The sequence below is a fragment of the Diospyros lotus genome, unplaced genomic scaffold (assembly GCF_014633365.1).
Source record: "Diospyros lotus cultivar Yz01 unplaced genomic scaffold, ASM1463336v1 tig00002464, whole genome shotgun sequence".
Taxonomy (NCBI): domain Eukaryota; kingdom Viridiplantae; phylum Streptophyta; class Magnoliopsida; order Ericales; family Ebenaceae; genus Diospyros; species Diospyros lotus.
Window position 1 is genome coordinate 2,828 of NW_026267110.1, and position 21,932 is coordinate 24,759.

Genomic DNA, 21,932 nt, shown 5'->3' on the forward strand with positions numbered 1-21,932 from the left:
GCGAGTAAGGCAACCCTAAAGCGTTTTCGGGTCGAATAAAGGTCCCATGCAGGCGCAAGGAAAAAAACGATATTCCTAAGTAAGTGTTGGTTATTAGTTTTTGGAAAATCACGAATTTAAGTGGTTTATTGAAAGTTAAATTAAGCTAGGGAGGGTCTATGAGCAATTATCAAAATTCCCTAGTGCAATTATGTTTCCTTAAGTGAAATTATGGGAAGTTAGTGGGGCTTTATATGTAAATTGTATATATATGTATATGCATGTGTGAGGAGGAAGCTTTCCTTAAAGCTTCCTCACGGGGCGCCTTTGATAATTTGAAAATGAGAGAGCAGAAAGTGAAAAAGAGAAGAGAAAGGGAGAGATTAAAGAGCTGAGCCGAGAGAGATAGTTCGTGTGCGAGGGAAGGAGATCGAGAGAAGGAGATGGCTGGTGGGCGACCGGTCGCAACAGCGATGCGAAGAGCGGCCATGGCTGCTCGGTGATGGGTATCCAGCCCGGGCCGAACTTTAAGGGTCGGCAATGGAGGCTCACCGAGGTCGCGGGGAGCGGAGGAAACAGCCTGCGATGGCAGATTGCAGCAGCTCGTGGTGGAGGCAGCGGCTCCGCAGCGGAGGTAGGCATCGGCCATGGCAGTTGGCTACGCGCAGGGGGGCTCGGTTGTGGTGGCTCCCGCCGGAGGCGACGATGGCCGGTAGCTCTACGTGCAGTGGTGTTGGGGTGACCGGCGGCCACGGTTGGCAGAGGCTTGGAGCGGTCGGCATCGCGAGGAAGAAGTGGCTGCGTGAGGAAGAAGATAGTGAATAGTACGCGGGCAGCGGAGGCGCGGAGAAGAAAGGGAAAAATAAAGAAAAAAAAAGAAAAATAAAATAAAAGGGAAAATGCTGGAAAATTGGGAAAAATAGCCAAAAAATTGGAGAAGTTTCTAGAAATTATGTTGGGGCTCAAGGAGCATGCCGAAAGCTCGAAATGGAGATTTGGGTGTAAGAGGGCAGTATAGAAAGAAAGGCCGGTATGGGTGTTTGGCTGCTTTTCTCCCTAGATGAGTCGAGGTAAATTATTATTTTCTTCCCAAGTTATTTGCATTAAGCGAGTTAATGTAAAATAGTTATTTGTTGGATTAAACCCTATGTCAGGGTTGTTTGGAAAATTATTGATGGCTGGTTTATGCCGTGGTTGGTATTATTTTGTTGAGTTGTTAATGGATGGTTCTGATGGTGTGTGTGGCGAAGTTGAGGGCATTAGTTTAATGCCAGATGTTAATGGAATTGGATTTGTGTGTATTTGCATCTAGGTTCGACCGGGGAGGCGGTGACCCTAGAAGAGCTAGGAGCTCGGGCAGGCATTCTCGTCGAGGCAGAGATGAGGCTTCGAGCTAGGTAAGGGACGACCCCATGTGGAGGTGGCCTTGCAAGTTGGTAAATATGTCTGATAATATTTTTATGTTGCATTGGCATGTAGTGGTTATATCTTATGCGATGCAAGATCTAGTGTACCTGTGGCCATAAGGAGAACTAGTGTTGTGAGAGCTGATAGGTTAATGCCTCAAACCTTGGAGGGTTGTGAGGATGATATGGGCTAGCCTCATTTGCATGCATTTGTCATACATAAACATGATTATATTCATATTTACATGTATTGCACCCTTACTAAGTCTTTATGACTCCTAAGGTTTTACTTCATGTTGTAGATGATGCAAGACCATATGCAAGCAGGGATGACACCGGGAGGCTGTTGTGGCAACTAGTAGTGTTGCCCGAATGGTGTATTTTATTATCTCTTGTATGTAGCCAGGTGGCATTGTGTATGTATACCCTTGTGAGTAAATGTATTCGTTGTTGAGCGTTAGATGTATCTAATTGTTGTAATCATCATAATGTGATAATAATTGTGAGTTTGCGTGATGTATATGTGGCTTTAGTTGTTGAAGCTAAGTTCGGATCGAGTAAAGATCAACGAGGTATGTTCTCATAAATCCCCAATACTCAGCGAAGTGTTGTTATGCTAGCTTTGTGCCTGGGTCACCTCCAGCTTGCTATGAGGCGAGCTGAAGAGAGATGAAGCTCACTCGGGTTTTGGGTCTCGGTCCGCTGAGTTTTCTTGTTTAGGTTGGGACTGATTCCTGAGTGGAGCAAAGGGAAGGACGAATCCTAGTTCCCACCTAGGGCGTTTCCTGTTAAAACATAGTCCAACCTTTCAGTTGTGGTTTGTCGGGTGAGTAATCCGGTCGATTATTTACCAGTGGCGCCCGTAAGTGGGAGCGGGTCGTTACACCTATGCCCGCAGACTCACCCGAATCCCTCGTTCGAGTTCGGTATTATGCCTTCGTGGCTAGACCTGACTCCTTAAACGATTCGGTGCCTAGGTCTCCTAGCAAACTTGGATGTCTGGTAGGAATCTCGCGCTAGATCACTGGCCAAACCAAGAGCTCCATCCAGCAGAGAGGCTACTCCCAGATGAATTAACCCGCTACCAAAAACACTCTCGAGAGCTTATTCCAGACCTCAGCCAGATAATCAAAGACAGGAGCTACCTGACTCGCACTTCCACAAGTAGACACCTACCAGTTGTTCGCTTCGCACTACTGCTGCTCCAGCATTCTCGCCTCACAAATTTTAATTGTTGTATTTTGACAACAACACATGTATTTAAGTATTAACGACATGATGTTAAACTACGATACAATTCCCATGTTATGAATAAAGTGAATTCGGTATGTATCATATCAGGTTTTCGATTATTGTTTCCACATTTATGATAATTAACTGTCTTAACTTATTGATTCTTATCTTGGTATGCTGAGAAGGTAAAATGGGATTGTCGAGAAATGATTTATACAAAGTTTATGTTGGAAAAAGCGAGGCATTACACATCTGGTGAAGATCAGGGAGCTAGGGGCATATTACCCATAGTATATGCTTACAGTTTTTATGTATGTAGAATTCAAATCAGTCAGGTATGTATTATCAGATTGTATGGGTCTATGATCTAAAGTTGCATGCTTGTATTTATTTACAGTCTATGTTCATTACATCTTGTAAATACAATTTTTCAGCGATTATTATATCGCTCAGTACAAGGATATTTAGTATTTTATCAATATCGATATTCTTCGATTCAGCTTCAGTTACATTTTTTCCAACTTATTACTTGTTAAGCTTTGTAACTCACCTTGTAATCTTCACCATTCCAGGTCCTAGCGGGAGAGTACCAAATGTGGGGTCTAGCAGCAGTGGACAGTAGTATGTGTACGTGGAGTCGCTCAAGATCAAAGATGCCTGGGAGTTTTGTTAGTTTATAGTGTCTTGTCAGTTTAGGATTATTTTATATTTCAGTTGAGGGATTGTCCCTTAGATATAATTTATAGTTTTCAGTTTATATTGACTCAGAGTTCAATTTCAATTGTTTAAGACGCTTTCAGTTTTGATCAGTTGAGTTATTGATGATTTTAGATTCAATTTATCAGAGAGTTTATTTTATTTTCTCTATTTTCCCCATAATGCCTCTTCTCAGGTAGTTCTAGGAGAGAGGGGTGTTACAGTATTGGTATTATAGCGGTGTTTTGAGCTGTCTCTCGTACACACATAGGATGTTAGGTAGAGTTAGGACATTTGTCCGTCAATTAGATAAGTTGACTTGATTAACAGTATTCTAACCTTAAGTGGTGATGCAAGAAGATGAGTAATAGAAGTTATAACACCCCATATTTTTGTGAAATTGTTACGTATATTAAGTGAGTTTAAAATACTGGAAAATATGTTTGAAATGGCAACAAGTGACTGAATAAGTCGTAGGGAGTACCCTAGAGCTTAGATACCTAAGCTTAAAGGTATATTTTTGACAAGAATCTCGAGACGAGATTTATGACACTGAAAGAAATCAAATCAGAAATGGTTTTCGGTTAAGCTAAGTTGTAGCCTAAAAAGACCGAATGATGATAAGGGGCTTCCGAAAAATTGTATATATTGAGTTATTAATTTTGGGATTTTAAGTATCTCGATAAATTTGATGTTTGAGGGTGTAATTGTAATTAGAGAATTATCCAAACGAAATAAGGATAAAAATTAAGAGCTTACGTGGTAAAATATTGAAGTTGAGGACTTGAAATAAGGGCCAAAGTGTTATTTGAAAGAAGTTTGGGGTTTTAGCTTGGATTTCAAAAGTTAAATTCATTCTAGCTTTGGATTTCAAAAGCCATTCGATTATAGGTTTGAGTCTTTGGAGTCCATGGCTAAGATTGTGACAAGTGGCATAATGTGATTGGTTGGAGAAATTTATAAAAAGGAACCATGGGTTGTTCTCAAATCATTCCAAGCAAGTTTGAGGAGTGAAGCACTCTAAGAGGAGGAGCTTGCTCTAGAGAGAGATAAGGGAGTTCGGCAAGAAGGCGGGAAGAAAGCGGTGAAGAAGCAGCGGAGAACGAGTCTCGTCGGAGTTGTGGGTCTTCGCCGGAGTTTGCCAAAATCAGTCAGCAAAAAGTGAGGTAAGTCCTTTTTTTGATAATCCTGTAGAGGGGGAAGAGAGGGTCGTGTAGGTTCAAACGGGGGTCGAATCGGAGTTAAAACGAGGGAGATATGGCCGAAATACAAAAATGAGGCGTTGCTGTCCGAAATCTGGTGCCTGCTCGTGAGTTACACGAGCCGGAAAATGGCTGCGCGTGAGGGCGCGTGGCCCGCCTTTCTAGGGCGTATGAGGGGTCTATTTTTCTCTAAATTTTCTAGTTATACCCCTAATTTAATACCTTTCAATCCTATGTAAAAATATTTGAGTTTTAATTTACCCAAACATGTGTTTTCTGCATAAACCTAGGTCGTTTGCAGTGAAACCATACCGTTTAAGAGATAAACCAACAAGGTGAGACTCATATACTCCAAATCTTATTTTTTATTCTCTTATGAGAGACTTCTATTGCATGAGACGTGTTTCGTGAAGTTCTTATACATAAACGTTTGTTATTCTCTTACGTGAAATCATGTTGCATATATGAAATGTATTTTTCTGAAAATTATATGCTATTGGCTTTTTAACTGTTGCATTTATAAAATTCGTGTGGCCATACTGTTGTACCTATTTGTTGTTGGCTGAGGGCAAAAGTCGGATATCCCCCGAGAGGCACTATGCGTGCACCATCGAGAAAGCTCTCGTATGGAAGACCGTGAGCCTAAGGAACAACGAATGTGGTGCTTGCATGAGTGCTATGAGGTCGGGCCGAAGTGACATGGTTAGGGACCTCCCGAGAGGCGCTATGCGTGCGCCATTGAGAAAGCTCTCGTTAGAGGAGGCTAATGTGTTCACGAGGCACTTCGGAGTAGTTCTCCTTGTCTTCTCATACATTTTATACCTGATCATGCATCGATATAAACTGTTTTTGGAGTTTTTCACTAGAAGATTCATCTTCTAATTGGACTATGTCCCTGGAATATTCAAACGTTTTAGGTTTGACGAGCGGCTCTAAGGGAAATGAGGTAGCTGAAGAATTAACTTAAATTACCGTCTGTAGCATGATTAGCATATTTTTGTTTATGTGCAAACCTATGTAATTTTGGATATGTTTAAGATGTTCGGTTATCACTTGATGATGTTCATGTAATATATTTTGTAGACGTCTTGAACAAATTTATGATAAATAAAGTATTATGGTTGTGAACCATATCAGGTTCGATTTAGATTCCGCATTCGAGATTTTAACGCTTGTCTTAGCTATTCGATTATTGGGTTTGTTAAGCTAAGAAGGTGTAAATTAGGATTTTTGGGATATTGTGTGATGTATGACAGCTATTGTGATATGAAAAATTTTTATATTCCTGAAATCCTAAGTTATAACACGTTCAAGAAATTTGGGGTGTTATAGAAATGGACGATCTCGTACTCGCAGTCAGGCTGTTTCTGTTCTAGACGAGGTTCTAGTGTCCACACCAGGCACACCAGGAGAGTCTGGTAGCGATCTACGGCAGGGAGTGACCGAGATGCGAGGCATATTAGCAGGATTGATGAGAGTGGTAAATACCCTAATTACTAATCAGGTAAGGGAATCACAAGTACCACAAAAAGCAGGAGGCAATAGAGGCGATTCGCCAGTTGCTCCAACAACTCCAGTTGTAGAGGCGGATACCAAGAGCCAATTACTAAAGGATTTCATGACTTTCTGACCACCAGTGTTCCATGGAGACACAGATACAATAGCGACAGAGAATTAGATGTTATTGATAAAGAAGCATCTTCGTTTTATTAGTACAGACGACTAAAGGGTACGACTTAATACATTTTTATTCAGAAGTGATGCCGAGAGATGGCGAAAGACTTCTGGCTAGAGATTTAATAATCAAGACCCATGTGAGTCGAGTTCCAACATAGCATTAAGCTTATTTTATTTTCCTAAACTCAAATCTAACATATTCCATAGCCCGCTTTGCAAGCGTGTTATATCTTGAGGACGATTTGGTCGATGCAGCTAGTGTCCTGGGAAAGGAAAAACAGAAAGATTGATTTGACGGAGTGTTTGGTTGATCCGCACGTTTTCTGTCTTATAACGACCCCAAACCCAAACCCAAAGCCTTTTTTATTGCAAACGGGCGGACTCCACGACGAGCAAACACCAAAACCAATTTTGTTTATAAGCCACATCAGTCACCACCATCCCCAACAACAACAACGACAAGAAGAAAGAGAGAGATTTGTCGATCGATCCATGCCCATGGCGTGTTCGAGCTTGGTGAAGTTAAACGCGTCGTCCTCGCAGTGGATCGCCCCGCAATCCCTCAATCAAAGCCCCGGATCTTCCTCTCGTTTAGCCACCCGCCGCCGCGTCTCCGTCGTCCGCGCCGCTTCTTACGCCGAAGAACTCGTCAAAACCGCCGTTAGTTATTTCCCCTGCATCTTCCTGCATACATATACAGTTGTGTGTGTGTGTGTATATATATATATATATATATATTATGCCTGCTTTTGCTATTTTTTCTGATTATTTTGACTTTGCCATATTTCTTCTGGAATCTGGTATCTGTGATTCATCCGATTTTTTTCTTTTAATTTCTTCTTCGGGTTTTAGCTACTTTAAGTTGATTAATCATACAACGCGAATTTGCTTGGGTAGTTTAGATTGGTTAGAGTGGACTGAAGATAATTGTGAAATCACGAGTAAGGATCGGATCACAGCTGCCGCATGTGTTGTGTTATTCGCAAACATATTCCGTTAACTAAAATGGTTGATCCAAATCATGGTTTGATGGCTTGGCATGTGTGGATGGGTTAGTGGTTCTGCTTTGACCTTTTGTTAAATCGCGCATGTTAGTTAGTTGGAACAACATTCAGTTTTACGTAGTAAAATCTTGTTTTATTAAAGCAGCAAAATCTTGTTCTATTATTATTGAACTGCTACAAGCAAGCTGAAATTTGTTCTGTCCTCTTTACGTAATAAGAGCCACTCATTTCAATTCATTTGTTTCCATGGAGTCATCATCAACACAAACCTTAATCTCATTACGTTGGCTCAGCTGCATAAAATTTAACTTTCCAATCATCTTTGTGGCTATATCTTCTATAAAGCTACATATCTCCTATCATGCCTAAGTCTATCTGACGAAATTTTGTTATAAGCCCTTTCCAATTCCATTCACTCACCTCGTTGGTTCAACGATTGGTACGAGTATCTCATATGTCTAAATTATTCTAATCGCAAAAACTTTTCATCATTATCTGTTGTGTTTTGATTTTTTTATGTATTGTTGAGAATATTGCAATCTTCTATCATCTTCGGAACCTATCATTAAATTATAATATCTCAAATTTCAGAGAACTCTTATGTTTTATGCTACAAAAAAAATCCCTCCCCAAATTTTGGTTTTTGCAATTGCTCTTGATGATTGGTCCCTTATCAAGCTGTCAAATGGTTTATATGCTACTGACAGCATGGATGCTAGACATGATACTTATTGGCTGTTGTTTTCTTCATTACTGGTGTAGAAATCCATTGCATCTCCTGGTCGTGGTATCCTTGCCATTGATGAATCAAATGCCACCTGCGGAAAGAGGTTGGACTCTATTGGGCTGGACAATACAGAAGCCAACAGGCAGGCTTATAGGCAGCTTTTGCTGACTACCCCTGGCCTGGGTGAATATATATCTGGTGCTATTCTTTTTGAGGAGACACTTTACCAGTCAACAACAGATGGGAAGAAGTTTGTTGATTGCTTGCACGAGCAGAATATTGTGCCAGGCATCAAAGTTGATAAGGTTTATCCTTTTCTCATGTTTAATTTTACATCATTCCATCTTATGAATAAACTTTCTATTTATATCCCTTTTCATGTTTAATTCTTTTCCAAACCATTTTGTCTTATGACTGAATTTTCTAACTGTATAATTTTTTTGCATTTAATTGATTTCCAGATCATTTTATCTTATTACTAAACTTCTAATTATATCCTTTTGTCTTGTTTAATAGTTTTCCAAATCATTCCATCTCATAACTAAACTTTCTAATTTCTTTCTTCTGTTATTAATTAATTCTCCCATTTCTACACTTGTTTCCAGGGTTTAGTACCGCTACCAGGATCCAACAATGAATCATGGTGCCAAGGTTTAGATGGATTGGCTTCTAGATCTGCAGAATACTATAAGCAAGGTGCTCGCTTTGCAAAGTGGTAAGCATTTTTTATTTTGATAACTTGATCCATGTGAGATCTTTATCAAACCTTCCTGCTCGAAATAATGGTTTCAGTTGATGTTGAAAGAGATCTGTGTTAATTTTGCTGGCTACTGCTAGATAGGATAGTTGTTTCAGGTGAAGTGGATGTATGCCTTACAAGTTCATTTGTGTGTCAATATATAGGCGCACGGTTGTCAGCATTCCTTGCGGTCCTTCTGCTTTGGCTGTGAAAGAAGCTGCATGGGGACTTGCAAGATATGCTTCCATTTCTCAGGTATGCCATCTCTGTTCGTGTGTGTGTGTGGAAACTCACATCTGTGAGCGTTTTGGATGTGCTAATTATTTTCTTATGGAGTAAAAAATACTTTACTAATACGCTGTCTTCTCCACTGAATTTGTCTCTTGATGTCTCTAATTGATTTTCCGAAGGGAACAGATGAGAAATTGTAGCTTTTTCTTTATGGTGGATGAAATTAATCATACGTTATTGATAAGTTGGATTCACTATTAGTTTTTTCCTAAAACCGTGGCTTTTGATTCAAGAATTTCTTGCTTTAACCACATTGATTAAAAAAATAAAATCCTTTTCATAATCAAGTTGGGAATGGATGAAATGATGGGAAAAGCAATTAATTGAAAGCATGCATAAAATTCATGTTAATTTCACATTCCACTCTGATTTAGACTCTGATTCAAATTAGAAGCTCTTTGTTCATGCTTGGAATTGACTAAACAGTGAGATAATTTCATAAATTTGAAGTGGTTGACTTTTTTGACAAATTATTTCTTTGATTAAGTTCTGATCTTGAATTCTTCATTTTGTGCTTGATTGTGCCGGGGTAGAATTCAGATGTTATCTGCTTTTTCTATATCTCAGCTTTGCTAAGACCATTGAAGATTTTGCTAGAATATTGTGTTGCCCTTGCATGGTCAATGTAATCGACAATTATAACTGAATTAACTAGCAAGTAATTCATGGAGGTAAATGCGTGTTAATGTAATATTATTAATAACTCTAATCGCTTAATCTCTTTTCTTTTCCTTGATCCTTTTAATCGTTGTGGTTTCTCATGTAGGACAATGGTCTCGTGCCTATAGTGGAACCTGAGATTCTTCTCGATGGGGATCACCCTATTGAAAGGACCCTTCAGGTGGCAGAGCGGGTGTGGGCTGAAGTTTTCTACCACTTGGCAGAGAACAATGTTATATTTGAAGGTATCCTACTTAAGCCCAGCATGGTAACCCCTGGGACTGAGCACAAGGAGAAAGCTTCTCCAGAGACCATAGCAAAATATACTCTCACAATGCTTAAGAGGAGGGTACCTCCTGCAGTTCCAGGAATCATGGTACAAATGCTTCAACTATTCCTGATAAATTTACTTGTTTCAGTACTTTCTCTTTCTTTCTGCCCCATCTTAGTTTGAAGAGGTTTCATTTTCAGTATTTTGTTAACAAAATGATGTCACCATTCAAATTTTTTATACTTAACCATGCTTCTAGCAGCAGTTTATGGGCCAAAAGTATTCTGGCTTGAAATAACTTTGTCCAAAACTGCAGCTAAAATATTGTTGGTGTTTAGATTCATTTAGATAGTTTGAGTTTATTTCTCAGTGAATTGATTTGGAAAGGGCTAACATCTCATCCTGGGACTTCTAGCTAGCCCTGTAAGAGATGACGACAATATAGTTCCAGACAGCTTCAAAAGTTCACTCTTCTGTTTGAATCACTGTGTGAATGCTATTTTCTTTTCCAAACCCTTACCAGTTGACTTCCACTTGTGGTTATACTGTTGATTTTTGGAAACGAAACCCTTTTTCACTCTGCAGTTCTTGTCGGGAGGACAATCTGAAATGGAGGCCACACTGAACCTAAACGCCATGAATCAGAGTCCCAACCCCTGGCATGTTTCCTTCTCTTATGCACGTGCACTTCAAAACACCGTGCTTAAGACCTGGCAAGGGCGCCCCGAGAATGTTGAAGCTGCACGGAAGGCCCTTTTGGTGCGTGCAAAAGCAAACTCCTTAGCGCAGCTCGGAAGGTACTCAGCTCAGGGCGAGAGCGAGGATGCCAAGAAGGGAATGTTCGTCAAGGGCTACACTTACTAAGCCATGGCTCCGTGTCTAGCAGGAACTTTCAATCCTTTTACAAATACCTCCCTCTAGCTAGCTATGAATCTCAGCTACTAGATAGGCTTGTTTTTGCCCTTTTCTTTGGGTTTCATTTGGAATAATGACTGGTGAGAAAGGATAATTTCAAACTGCAACCAGAAGGTGGTGTGTTATTGAAATGGGGCACACGGATCCATTCGTCTTGCGCTTATCTATATATATATATTCTTACAATCTTGTAGATTTGCTTCAAAAGTTAGAGATGTACAGATGCTACCGACTACAAATCCAGTAAATGAGGGTGGGTACTCCAATTGGTTTGGATTCAATACTTCCCAGAAAATTTGTTTTCTTCCCTGTAGATAAGTCAGGCTTTAAAGATTTCCCCTTCTACTACTGCCTCATTCACACGCACACGAAATTTGATGGCTGCAAGTGAAGGAAGTAGATGTACCTAGCTTTTCAATTCACACTGTTGAAGATAATCCAAATTAAATTAGGATTTAATTAGGTTTATCTACCTAGGACAATCATGATCACCATTCCAATGATTAGGTATATCGAGCATTCCTCGCACCACGGTCACCATTCCATCTAGATACTAGGACAATCATCCCAATGATTAGGCCAATATGGAGCGGCCAGCAAGCAAAATGACAACTTATTGGATATATAAGCCAAGAGTAGAGTAACAATGGTACTCTTGTAGAATTCGTTCTACTTCTTAGTTTTACATTGCTTCTTCTTTATCTTCCTCGGGCTCCTTAAAGCATTGCTAAGTTAAGCATAGAAGAGGTAATCTCGGACAGGCTAGGGATAATTATTTTCTATATAAAAAAGTTACTTATTTATTTTAATTTAAAAATTCAAATATCACAACAAACTCAATTATGTTAGCATTTTAAAATTAAAAAAAAATCTATAACAGACTAAATGATACATCACTTCAATGACACAAAAAAAAAAAAAAAACTAATTTAAAATTATTAAGTTTAGTATTTAAATTAATTGAAAATTACATTTTTATTAGTTTTCTTAAATATAAAATTAAAAATTAATTTTAAACAATTAAATGTAGTTCACTAAATAAGATTGATTTGCAATTCTCCAAATTGTTTTTAGTTAAACCAAAAAAAAATTGGAGAATAAGATTTCTTTGAGGGACATTAGATGTAACATACGGGAATTTTATAGAAATGTTGGATATGAAAATTTAGAATAAATTGTAATAATCACCTTTGACGTTTGTCATATTTGCAAAAATTATCACTAACATTTTAAAAATAGAAAAGACTGCCCTGTTAAAAATTATTACAAATTAACCATTATACCCTTACTTTTCTCAACTCAAAAAACTCTAAATTCTGATTTTGGATAGGATTGAAAACTTGAGTCTTATCCTTTAATCCATCATAGAATACTTTCAAGAAGAAATAGACAATGGAAGCAAGTGATTGCTGATGGAATTTATTGACCTTAAGCGTGAGGTGAACATCCTATGTGATCTTTGTTGGTATTTGATTGGAAAACCCTTGCTTAGAGTATGATTGATTCAAAAGAGTTTTTGATGAATGGGAAGATTTTTTGATTTCATCTCGATCGCACAAAACTAGATATTGGCATAGTTATCGAGTCCTGTGAACTTAATCAGTCCATAGTTCTCAATAATGTTGCACCTTTTTTGTATATTAGTTTTGATGATGAAAAATATCTATTGGCTAAATCCCTAAATCATGAGTCAAGGTTGTAGTTTTCAATATATATCAATTTCAATATCAAGTATTATTTTGTTTAAATGAAAACCAAGTTAATTTCATTCTTCTACATATAGAGATTTGCAAAAACAAGTATTATGATTTAAAAGAATCTCCTAAAGTAATTTTCAAAATTAGTCTTGAAATCGTTGGTCAACATAAAGCTAAAATTGTTCTAAAGCAAAAGACCAACTAAAACATGTTTTTGAAAATGTTTTTTTTTTAGAAAACTATCTCTCGGTATTTTGATTTATAATATCCATTGGTATTAAAATGATTTTTAATGAATTTTTCATGAAATAGAAAGTATATATTTTGAGGTGGTAATATTGCTAAATTTTGAGTTTATACTAAAATTAAAATTCTATTTTCTTATTGTAGTGGCCAGAAAAAAAAAAACCACGACAATAGAGTTTATAGAGAGGGAAAGTTAGAGCCAAGGTAGAGCGAGGTCGACAGCTGGCAGGAGTCTGCTAGTAGAGATAGGCGTTGGGTGGCTTTGGTCCTCGATGTTTTGATCGGGGTTGTAGGTGGACGTCTGAGGGCCTATTCGATATCGCTTGGGATAGGCCTCCTGTGTACTCGGGACATATCTGCGCTCACAGGCACAAGTTAGAAGGCACGCGGGGATTCCTCGCCCACGTATACCCTCCGATGCTTAAGTTAGTACCAATAGGAGAGAAAAACGATAGATAAGTAAAGCATGCTACTATTGAATATGGAATGATAATACCTTTCCTGATGAGAAAGGGTAAGTCCCAATACTACTACGAGAAATCGGGGAGGTATCTTCATGTTGATAGCAATCGGACGGGCTTAAGAAGAATCCCTCATCAGAGGGCTGGAATGCTAGTCCCTCGGGAGAAGGTGGGCCTTATGGCGTGTTGCCGAAGCAGGGTCTTGGCTCTTGAAGGACCTGCCTGGGTGCAGCTCCGGGCTTAATGAGGGATGTCTCAGGGTGGTAGTTGGTTAACCACTATTCTCTTAAGGGATATATCGCATTACACGGATGCCACCATATTACATTACCTAATATGAACATATTATGAGCGACATAACATAAACACTATGTTATGTATATTATGTTGTGTTACATGTTGAGATATATGACACGAGAAGGCATCATAATAGCATTCGAATACATTACATCCTATCACAGCCTATGGATTCATTACTTGGCTGCCGCACCCTTGTAAGCCTTTCCATTATACATATAGATGCATCCATATATACATAATATATGTCCTGAACCATTAAACCATGGCCTTGGCTAGCACCATACGTGTAACGCCCCGCTCCCACTTACGGGCGCCACTGGTAAATAATCGACCAGATTACTCATCTATCAAACCACAACTGAAGGGTTGGACTATGTTTCAAGAGAAACGCCCTAGGTGGGAACTAGGCTTCGTCCTTCCCTTCGCTCCACTCAGGAATCGGTCCCAACTCAATCAAGAAAACACAGCGGACTGAGACCCGAAACCCGAGTGAGCTTCACCTCTCTTCAGCTCGCCCCATAGCAAGCCATAGGTGACCCAGGCACAAGCTAGCATACAAGCATTTCGCTGAGTATTGGGGATTTATGAGAACGTACCTTGCTGAACTTGACTCGGTCCGAAACTTGGCTTTACCGACTATACCACATTCGACAAGCAATTTCACAATCATCTATCACACTATGATGATTACACAATTAAATACATTTAAGCTCAATGACATAGACATTTACTCACAAGGGTATACATACACCACACTCCCTGGCTACGTACAAGCAATATTAAAAATACATAACTCAGGCAACACAGCTAGTTGCCACAACAGCCTCCCGGCGCCATCCCTGCTTGCATCCGGACTTGCATCATCTACACATGAGGTAAAACCTCATGAGTCATAAAGACTCAGTAAGGGTGCAATGCATATAAATATGAGTATAATCATGTTTATGTATGCCAAATGCATGCAAATGAGGCTAGGCTCACACATCCTCACAACCCACTAAGGTTTGAGGCATCAACCTATCAGCCCCCACCACTAGTCCTCCATATGGCCACAGGTCCACTAGTTCTTGCATCACACAAGATATAACCACTACATGCCAATGCAACATAAAAACATTATCAAACACATTTACCAACTTGCAAGGCCACCTCCACATGGGGCCATCCCTTACCTGGCTCGAAGCTTCATCTCTGCCTCGGCACGAATTCCAGCCTGAATCTCAAATTCCTCTAGGATCACTGCCTTCCCGGTCGAACCTAAAGGCAAAACACACAAAACCCCAACTCCATTAACATCCGGCATTCAACCAATGCCCTCAACTACGCCGCACATCGTCAAAATCATCCATCAACAAGATTTCCAATAACCCCAACATAGGGTTTAATCCAACTATTACTACATAATTCATTATCTCACATAATGAAAATAATTAAATTAATTTACCTCAATTAATTCTGGAGAAGACATCAGGAAAATGCTCACCTGGCATTGCCTCTTGGGCAGCAAATCTTGCGCCCAAATCCCATTCTCGGCCTCCAGCACGCTCCTTGGGCCCCAAATTAATTTCCAGAACTTTTCCCAATCTTTCTGGAATTTTTCGGGATTTTCTCCTATTTTTATTTTCTCCTATTTTTATTTTTTTTTTCTTTATTTCCCTTTCTTTTTTTTTCTTTTCTATTTTTTTTTTCTTTTTTTTTTCTTTCTTCCCTGGCTTTCTTCTTCCCGCACGCAAGGCTCCTCCTTCATCTCGGCCAGCAGCCTCCGCGCATGGCCGCTATGCATCGATGGGAGGTGGCCGATAATGGCTGAGACGTTGGTAAGGGGGGCCGCATACGTGACCCACATACATATATATATATATATAGATATGTACATATACATTTATACACAGAGAAAAAGGAGACGAAGAGAGAGATCTCTCTCAGGAAAGATTATTCTCGAGAGGCTTCGGCCCAAGACCTTCTCGAGAGAAAGGTCTCTCGGGAAGGAATTCCCCGAGAGCTGCTGGCCGAAGGCTTTTTCGAGAGAGAGAGAGAGAGACTTCTGGGAGGCAGTGGCCAAAACTAACTCAGAGCTTGCAGAAAGACATGGCGAAGGCGCTGCTGGCCGAAAGCTTCCAGAAGCTCTCGAGCTCAGGAATGAGCTTTCCCTAGCAATGATTTGCTGCGGGGAGGAGTTGCGGAAGGAGGGACCTGCAATGGCTACTTTGGGGAACTCGGCCCTTACCGAGAGACCTTTTACCATTGTCGAGGGCTGCTGAGGGAGTTGCTGCTCTCTACGAGACGCAGGTCCTCTTAAAGAGGACCTATTCGTTGCTAGAAGAGGATGCTCCAATTGCTGCCGCTCCTTGCCGAGAGAGATGCATGGCTTGTGGAGAGGAAAAAGGTCTCTCCGAAAGACCTTGAAGCCTTGCCGAGAGAGAGAAATCCTTCTCCAAGAGAAGACGGATCCTCTTCGAGAGAGGAAAATCTCTCTCGGAAAGAGATTGACGGAGAGAATGAGAGAGAGAACGCACACAAGAGGGAGAAAAGCCATGTACAGTCCCCTCTCCCTTGTCTTCTTCCCCATTTATACCCCTTGGACTTCTCCCTTATTACATTTTCATCCTTCCCCTAAGTTTGGCCTAATTACACTTTGGCCCTCATATTCTATATTATTTGTTTGGCCTCTGATTTAAATAATATATTCGCTGTTAGACCATAGTTTTTTCTAGGGATTGAAACCCGTGCTTGGGGCCACTTTTGGGATTCACTCGCCTAGGCCAAGTGACCAAAATACCCCTAAGCGGTTAAATGACCAAAATACCCCTAGGTGGACGCTCGGGAATTCTATGGCACAACACTCGCCTAGGCCAAATGACCAAAATAACCCTAGGGTTAAAATGATTGAAATACCCCTAGGTGGATGCTCGAGAATTCTATGGCACAACAATAGCCCCCCAAGTCTTTTCTTTGACTGTTAAGTTAAAGGGAAGACTAATGTCACTCTCACGTTCACCTGCCTTAATGGACGAAAAGACTCTCTTAAGATTCACGGCTTTGCGCCGACACTAAAATGAGGTCACTTATTGAAGCAAGGCTTGATAGCCATACAAAAGACATAACCCACCATGCTAGGTGGGTGGCGAAAGACACGAATGCGCAACTTGAAGCGTCAAAGATAAGAAATGAGCTACTCGAGAGAAAGAGATCAGCATGCCTTTAAGGCTCTCTAAGGCGTTACGGGAGGGGCTTGAGGAAGCACGAGCCTTACTGCCGAAGAGGTGCCTGGAGACTTGCCTCATAGCCCGGGAGTCAAAAATATTATGGTCGCAATGAGATTTTTCGCCACAGGCGAGGACATAAACATAGATAGAAAAGCTTACGCCAGCGGTTTTGCTCTATTTAGACTCGAGTTTGAGCTAAGACGACTTTTTCTAGGATCAAAGTGTCTTGGTGGGCATTATCCCGAGATGATGCATTTGCCTATGATGACTCTCGCCAATACTTGGGATCATCGCTCGTTGAACTTGATTTGCTATACTCCTACGAGTGCCTCAAATCAAAGATGAGAAACTATGTTGTCAACCTAAAATCATTGTGTCAAGAGCGTTTTTCTTTCTTGTCATCATCAGTGGCTTTGGTTACCCTATCCCAGGGATTCCCTTGGTATTCTGTCATAACAATTAGTGAAGTATGGTTGTCCATCTTCAACCATTCTCCCTAATTTAAACTAGTTCCTTGGGCAGTTGATGCCAATGCCATCTCCACAATAGTCATCTATGCCAAAACAACATTCCATTTTATCTTGCATTGAAGATCAACAGCTACTGTCTCTTCTTCTCTTACGTAAAGTCCCCAAATTCATTTCCCCATTAGATCTATTCTCTATTCCATCTCTCTTCATAGAGCTGTTATCCTCTAGTCTTCTGACATCACTATACGAGCTCCCGAAGCTCTTAGCATTTATTCCTGGGACAAGACTGTATTCCTCAAAAGGAGTTTCTGGTTCGTGTTTCTGATCAAACCTATCTTCCATCTCCATAGCTGCAACTTGTAGTCCTTGTTGAGATTTCAACTTCTCTTCCTCGACTTGCTCTAAGCAATTTAGGATTTCTACATTACCAGCCTCGTAGGATAACAACTCCTTCTCTAGGTAGTGTGGTGCGACCTTGATTTAAGTAGCCTCTTTGCTGGGAGATCCAAGGTGCGTTATAACCACCAGTTCTAGGGCCTAATATTATTTAGAATTATTTAATTAATTAGTAAGGTATTTTAATTAAGAGAATTTGCCATTTAATTTTAATGTGGCAATTTAGAATATTTTTTAGTTGAGAAAATAACATTTAATTATTTTTATATTATGAGAAATTAAATGCAAGGACTTGAGGGTCATTTAAGGATTTGATATTAGTATTTAATTAGTTAATAGAATTATTGTGATTAAGGGATTAATGAATCCATCCGTGAGAGGATTGGATTAGAAGACTCGTAGTTATATTAGGAGATTGAGATAGGCTTTAGGGCTTCAAAGTATATATATATAGAGTTTGATGGCCAATAGTTCTTCACGCCGTGTGAAGAACAAAAGAGAGAAGAAGAGGCAGAGAGTTAGGAAGCATCGCAGTGTCTTGGCATAGGGAGATTTTCATTGAAAGCATCGATTCGATCGATCAGAGAGTTTGAAAGGCAAGTTCTTCTCCCTATAAACCTTTCTTACAGGATCGTATTTAGCATTTGATCATCAGTTTCAGCAACTCTTTGTTCAAGTTTCAGATTTATGTTACAGTCAGTGTATATATATATATATATATATGCACGAGCAGTGAGTATGTATACCAGATCATGCATGATTACTTTCAGCGATTCTTATCAATATTATTGTTGAATCATTCTCAAGTTTGTTTGGAATCAATTGGGATTTGTTTTCTCAAGATTTCTTTCGGAATGGTGTAGTAATGTTAAGTTTGTAATTCAAGATATCATCTCTGTTGTTGTGAGTTTTATGTCTGATAAGATTCCAGTCATTCAAATGAGTTTCGAAGCACCCGAATGAGTTTTCAGTGTTATCGTAAGTTTTTCCCTTATAATGTATCATTCATTCGAATGAGTCCTTTGTCATTTGAATAAGTCATGTGTTATCATATCATTCATGTGTGTTTTTGAAGTTTTGAGACTGTCATTCGAATGAGTTTTCTTGTCATTCGAATGAGCCCTTGAAGATTTGAATAAGTTGTTACGTACTTTGTATAGTCTAGCATTCGAATGAGTCTCTTTGTCATTTGAATGACCCATGAGTATCCCATTCATTCATTCGAATGAGGGTACTGTTACATTCGAATGAGTCACTTTTTGCCAGTTCAAAAGTTGGACGTTGTCAAAATTCATTCGAATGAATTTGTGAGTCATTTGAATGAGTCCTTGATCAGATCCGAATAGCCTTTGTTATATATATAATCTATCATTCGAATGAGCCTTTGTCATTTGAATGAGTTTCTGCCATTCGAATGAGCTTGCTGTAGTCCATTTTTTTCATTCGAATGGGTTGCTGCTTCATTCGAATTGCTCCTTATACTTCCTCAATCATCCGAATAGTATCATATGACATCCGAATGGCTTCAAATAAATTCTTAATGCAAGTCTTAAATTTAATATAAATATTCAATAATTCAAATATTGAATTTTTATGCCAAGATATGATAAAAATCCAATATGCCATGCCTATACTCAGAAATTTCAGAATATTTGTATCTCAATATGGATGGTAAAAATCATATACCATGTTTAGTAGTTAATTATGACATGATCAGCATTATTTTGTGAGATTATGTACATACACATTTGTATGAGCATTGAGCATGACTTTATATGGAGCACTACATATCGTGTGCCAGCACTTATATGAGCATTGCATTATGCGCGCCAGGCGGTTTGTCCGCGGGGATCCCACTAGTATCAGTTTAGTTATATCTCAGTTATGAGATGCTCGCCTGATGTCGACCAGGGGGCTAGGGGCATATTGCCCACAATATGTGTTTATAGTTTTTATGTTTGCAGGATTCAGATCAGCCAGGTATGTATTACAGTTATGTGGGCCTATGTGTCAAAGTTGCATACCTGCATTTAGTTTACAGTATATGTGCATTACATTTTGTAAATGCAATCGAGTAATTATTATATCTCTCAGTACAAGTTAAGTAAGTATTTTATCAGTATCGATATTTTTTCGATTCAGCTCTAGCTATTCTTTTCAGTTCATTACTTGCTAAGCTTTGTAGCTCACCTTGTACTCTTCACCATTCCAAGTCCTAGTGGGGGAGTATCAGATGTGGAGTTTAGCAGCAGTGTCCAATAGTGTGTGTACGTGGAGCCGCTCAAGACCAAAGATGTTTGGGAGTTTATCAGTTGGTGTTTTTATTAGTTTAGGTTTATTTTATATTCAGTTTAGGGATTTTTCCCTTAGATGTAGTTTATGGTTTTCAATTGATGTTGACTCAGAATTTTATTTCAGTTGCTTGAGATGTTTAGTTGGTATCAGATCTTCAGTTTATCAGTCAGTTTTATTTTATTTTTCCCGTATCACCTCTTCTCAGGTAGTTCTAGGAGAGGGGGTGTTACATGTGTGGACGAAGCTTCTAGAGCAGCGACAGTCCTTGCACATGTTGAGTGTAGATTTTGATGATTGATGATTGGCATGTGTGAATGTGAATATTCATTTATATTTTATGTACTAACAAAGCATGAAGCCTTCATAAGGCTTATAAAGCTATTCTCTAGTGATTTCATGACACAGGTTATATATGGAAACTTCTTATATTGATATAGAGATTTCATTATATATGGAAACAAGTTTTTAGAGAGCTTTCTAGAAATTTGAGTATTTGAGCTATGTATGGAAAGTTCTTCTTAGAATGGAAAGTCTAGAAGATATATATATGGAATCATTGTTCATATATGGGAAGTTCAAAAGATCTATATGGAAGTTTTTGAGGAGATTGGAGTAGTCCACTATATGGAGTTGCCATATATGTAACTTGGTGACATGGGATTGTTAATGTGGCATTTTGATGACATGGCAGCCACGTTGGAGCTCACTCATCAAGGATACATCATCTCGTTGGTCTAGATATGGTAAGAGAATCAAGGAGTAAATTTAAAGGTTCCTAAAAGCTCCTCTACTTAGTTAAATATGGAAGATGTTTTTGAATTGCATTCAAATTGAGAAGTTAAAGATTCAGCATTATTGTTCAACATTAATGGAGGAAATTAAGGTTTGAAAATTAAACCTTGATTGATATTACTTTCCTTTATTGCTGATTCTCTCTCATTAAAAGGATATGGAGACTCAAATCATGGAATCAAGTATCCTACTAATTATGGCTAATTGATATCTTCATTATTTGAGAATATTTGGCTGCATTTTTCACCTCATGGAGATTTAAATTCAAATTTCAAATCAGCTATTCTTATTATGGAAGCTAAGGGGTAAATTGCTCAATCAAAGGTGTTTGAAGATCATCTAGAAGTCATAATAGATTATTTCTGATTTATGGACGATTTTGCAAGAATTATGAAGGATTGTGATGATATTTTAATCCTTAAAATTAGCCATGCATTACTGGAATTGATTTGCTCATTCAAGGCTGATTGGAGATCTACAAAAATCAAAGGTCTTGAAAATCAATCAAGTTAGCTGATTATGGAAGGTAAATCAAGAATTCAAAATGAAGGGATGAGATTGGCTTGAAGACTTGCCACATGGAGGGCTGAGATTGATCAAGGAAAGCCTACTTTAACACTATATAAAAGGGTCTCTTGAAGGCTTTGGTACAAGTTTTGGAAGCCCTATTATTTTCTACATCATTGGCCAAGATTTTCACTCTCTCTAAGTCTTTCTTTTCCTCTATCTTCTTGAGAGAAAACTAAGAGAGTTCTTTACACTTCATTGTATTATTTTTGAGAGAACCCTATTTCTCAATCACTACTATTCTTGTATCTTGTAAAAAGCGTACAAAATCCAAACTAGTGAGTGTGAGACTCCAGAAATAGTTTGGTGGTGGTGAAGCCAAGTGAAGGCTTCGATGGTTGTAACAAAAGTTTTATATAGTGGATTTGGTTAAAAATCCTAAGGAAGGAAATCCTTATGTAGTGAATGCAAGCCATAAGGGCTGAACCACTATACATCGCTGTGTTCTTCCTCTCTTCACTCTTTACTTATTCTTTCTTGATTATACTTGTTTGTTTTTGGTTTTGTGTGGCCAAATCCTAAGGCCTACATTCTTGTTGGTTATTATATTCTGATTTGCTTTAATTGATCATTCTTTGTACTCATTCAATATTCCATTTGGTTTATTTAAAGTCTTGTTATTGTGTGTATTCAAATCACATGTTTTGACCAAGTTGTAATTTGAAGAGTATATTGGATCTAAGCACATACTAGCATAGCTGG

General features: G+C 39.0%; 1 protein-coding gene across 1 annotated transcript; it reads left to right on the forward strand.

Annotated features, from left to right (window-relative positions):
- Positions 1-6,459: 6,459 nt before the first annotated feature.
- Positions 6,460-11,007, forward strand: LOC127793449 (fructose-bisphosphate aldolase 3, chloroplastic-like). The gene is made up of 6 exons (XM_052324178.1): positions 6,460-6,853; positions 7,960-8,229; positions 8,530-8,639; positions 8,828-8,918; positions 9,721-9,990; positions 10,471-11,007. The coding sequence occupies exons 1-6, from the start codon at positions 6,686-6,688 to the stop codon at positions 10,747-10,749; spliced, it is 1,188 nt and encodes a 395-aa protein (XP_052180138.1). The 5' UTR covers positions 6,460-6,685; the 3' UTR covers positions 10,750-11,007.
- The last annotated feature ends 10,925 nt before the right edge of the window (positions 11,008-21,932 follow it).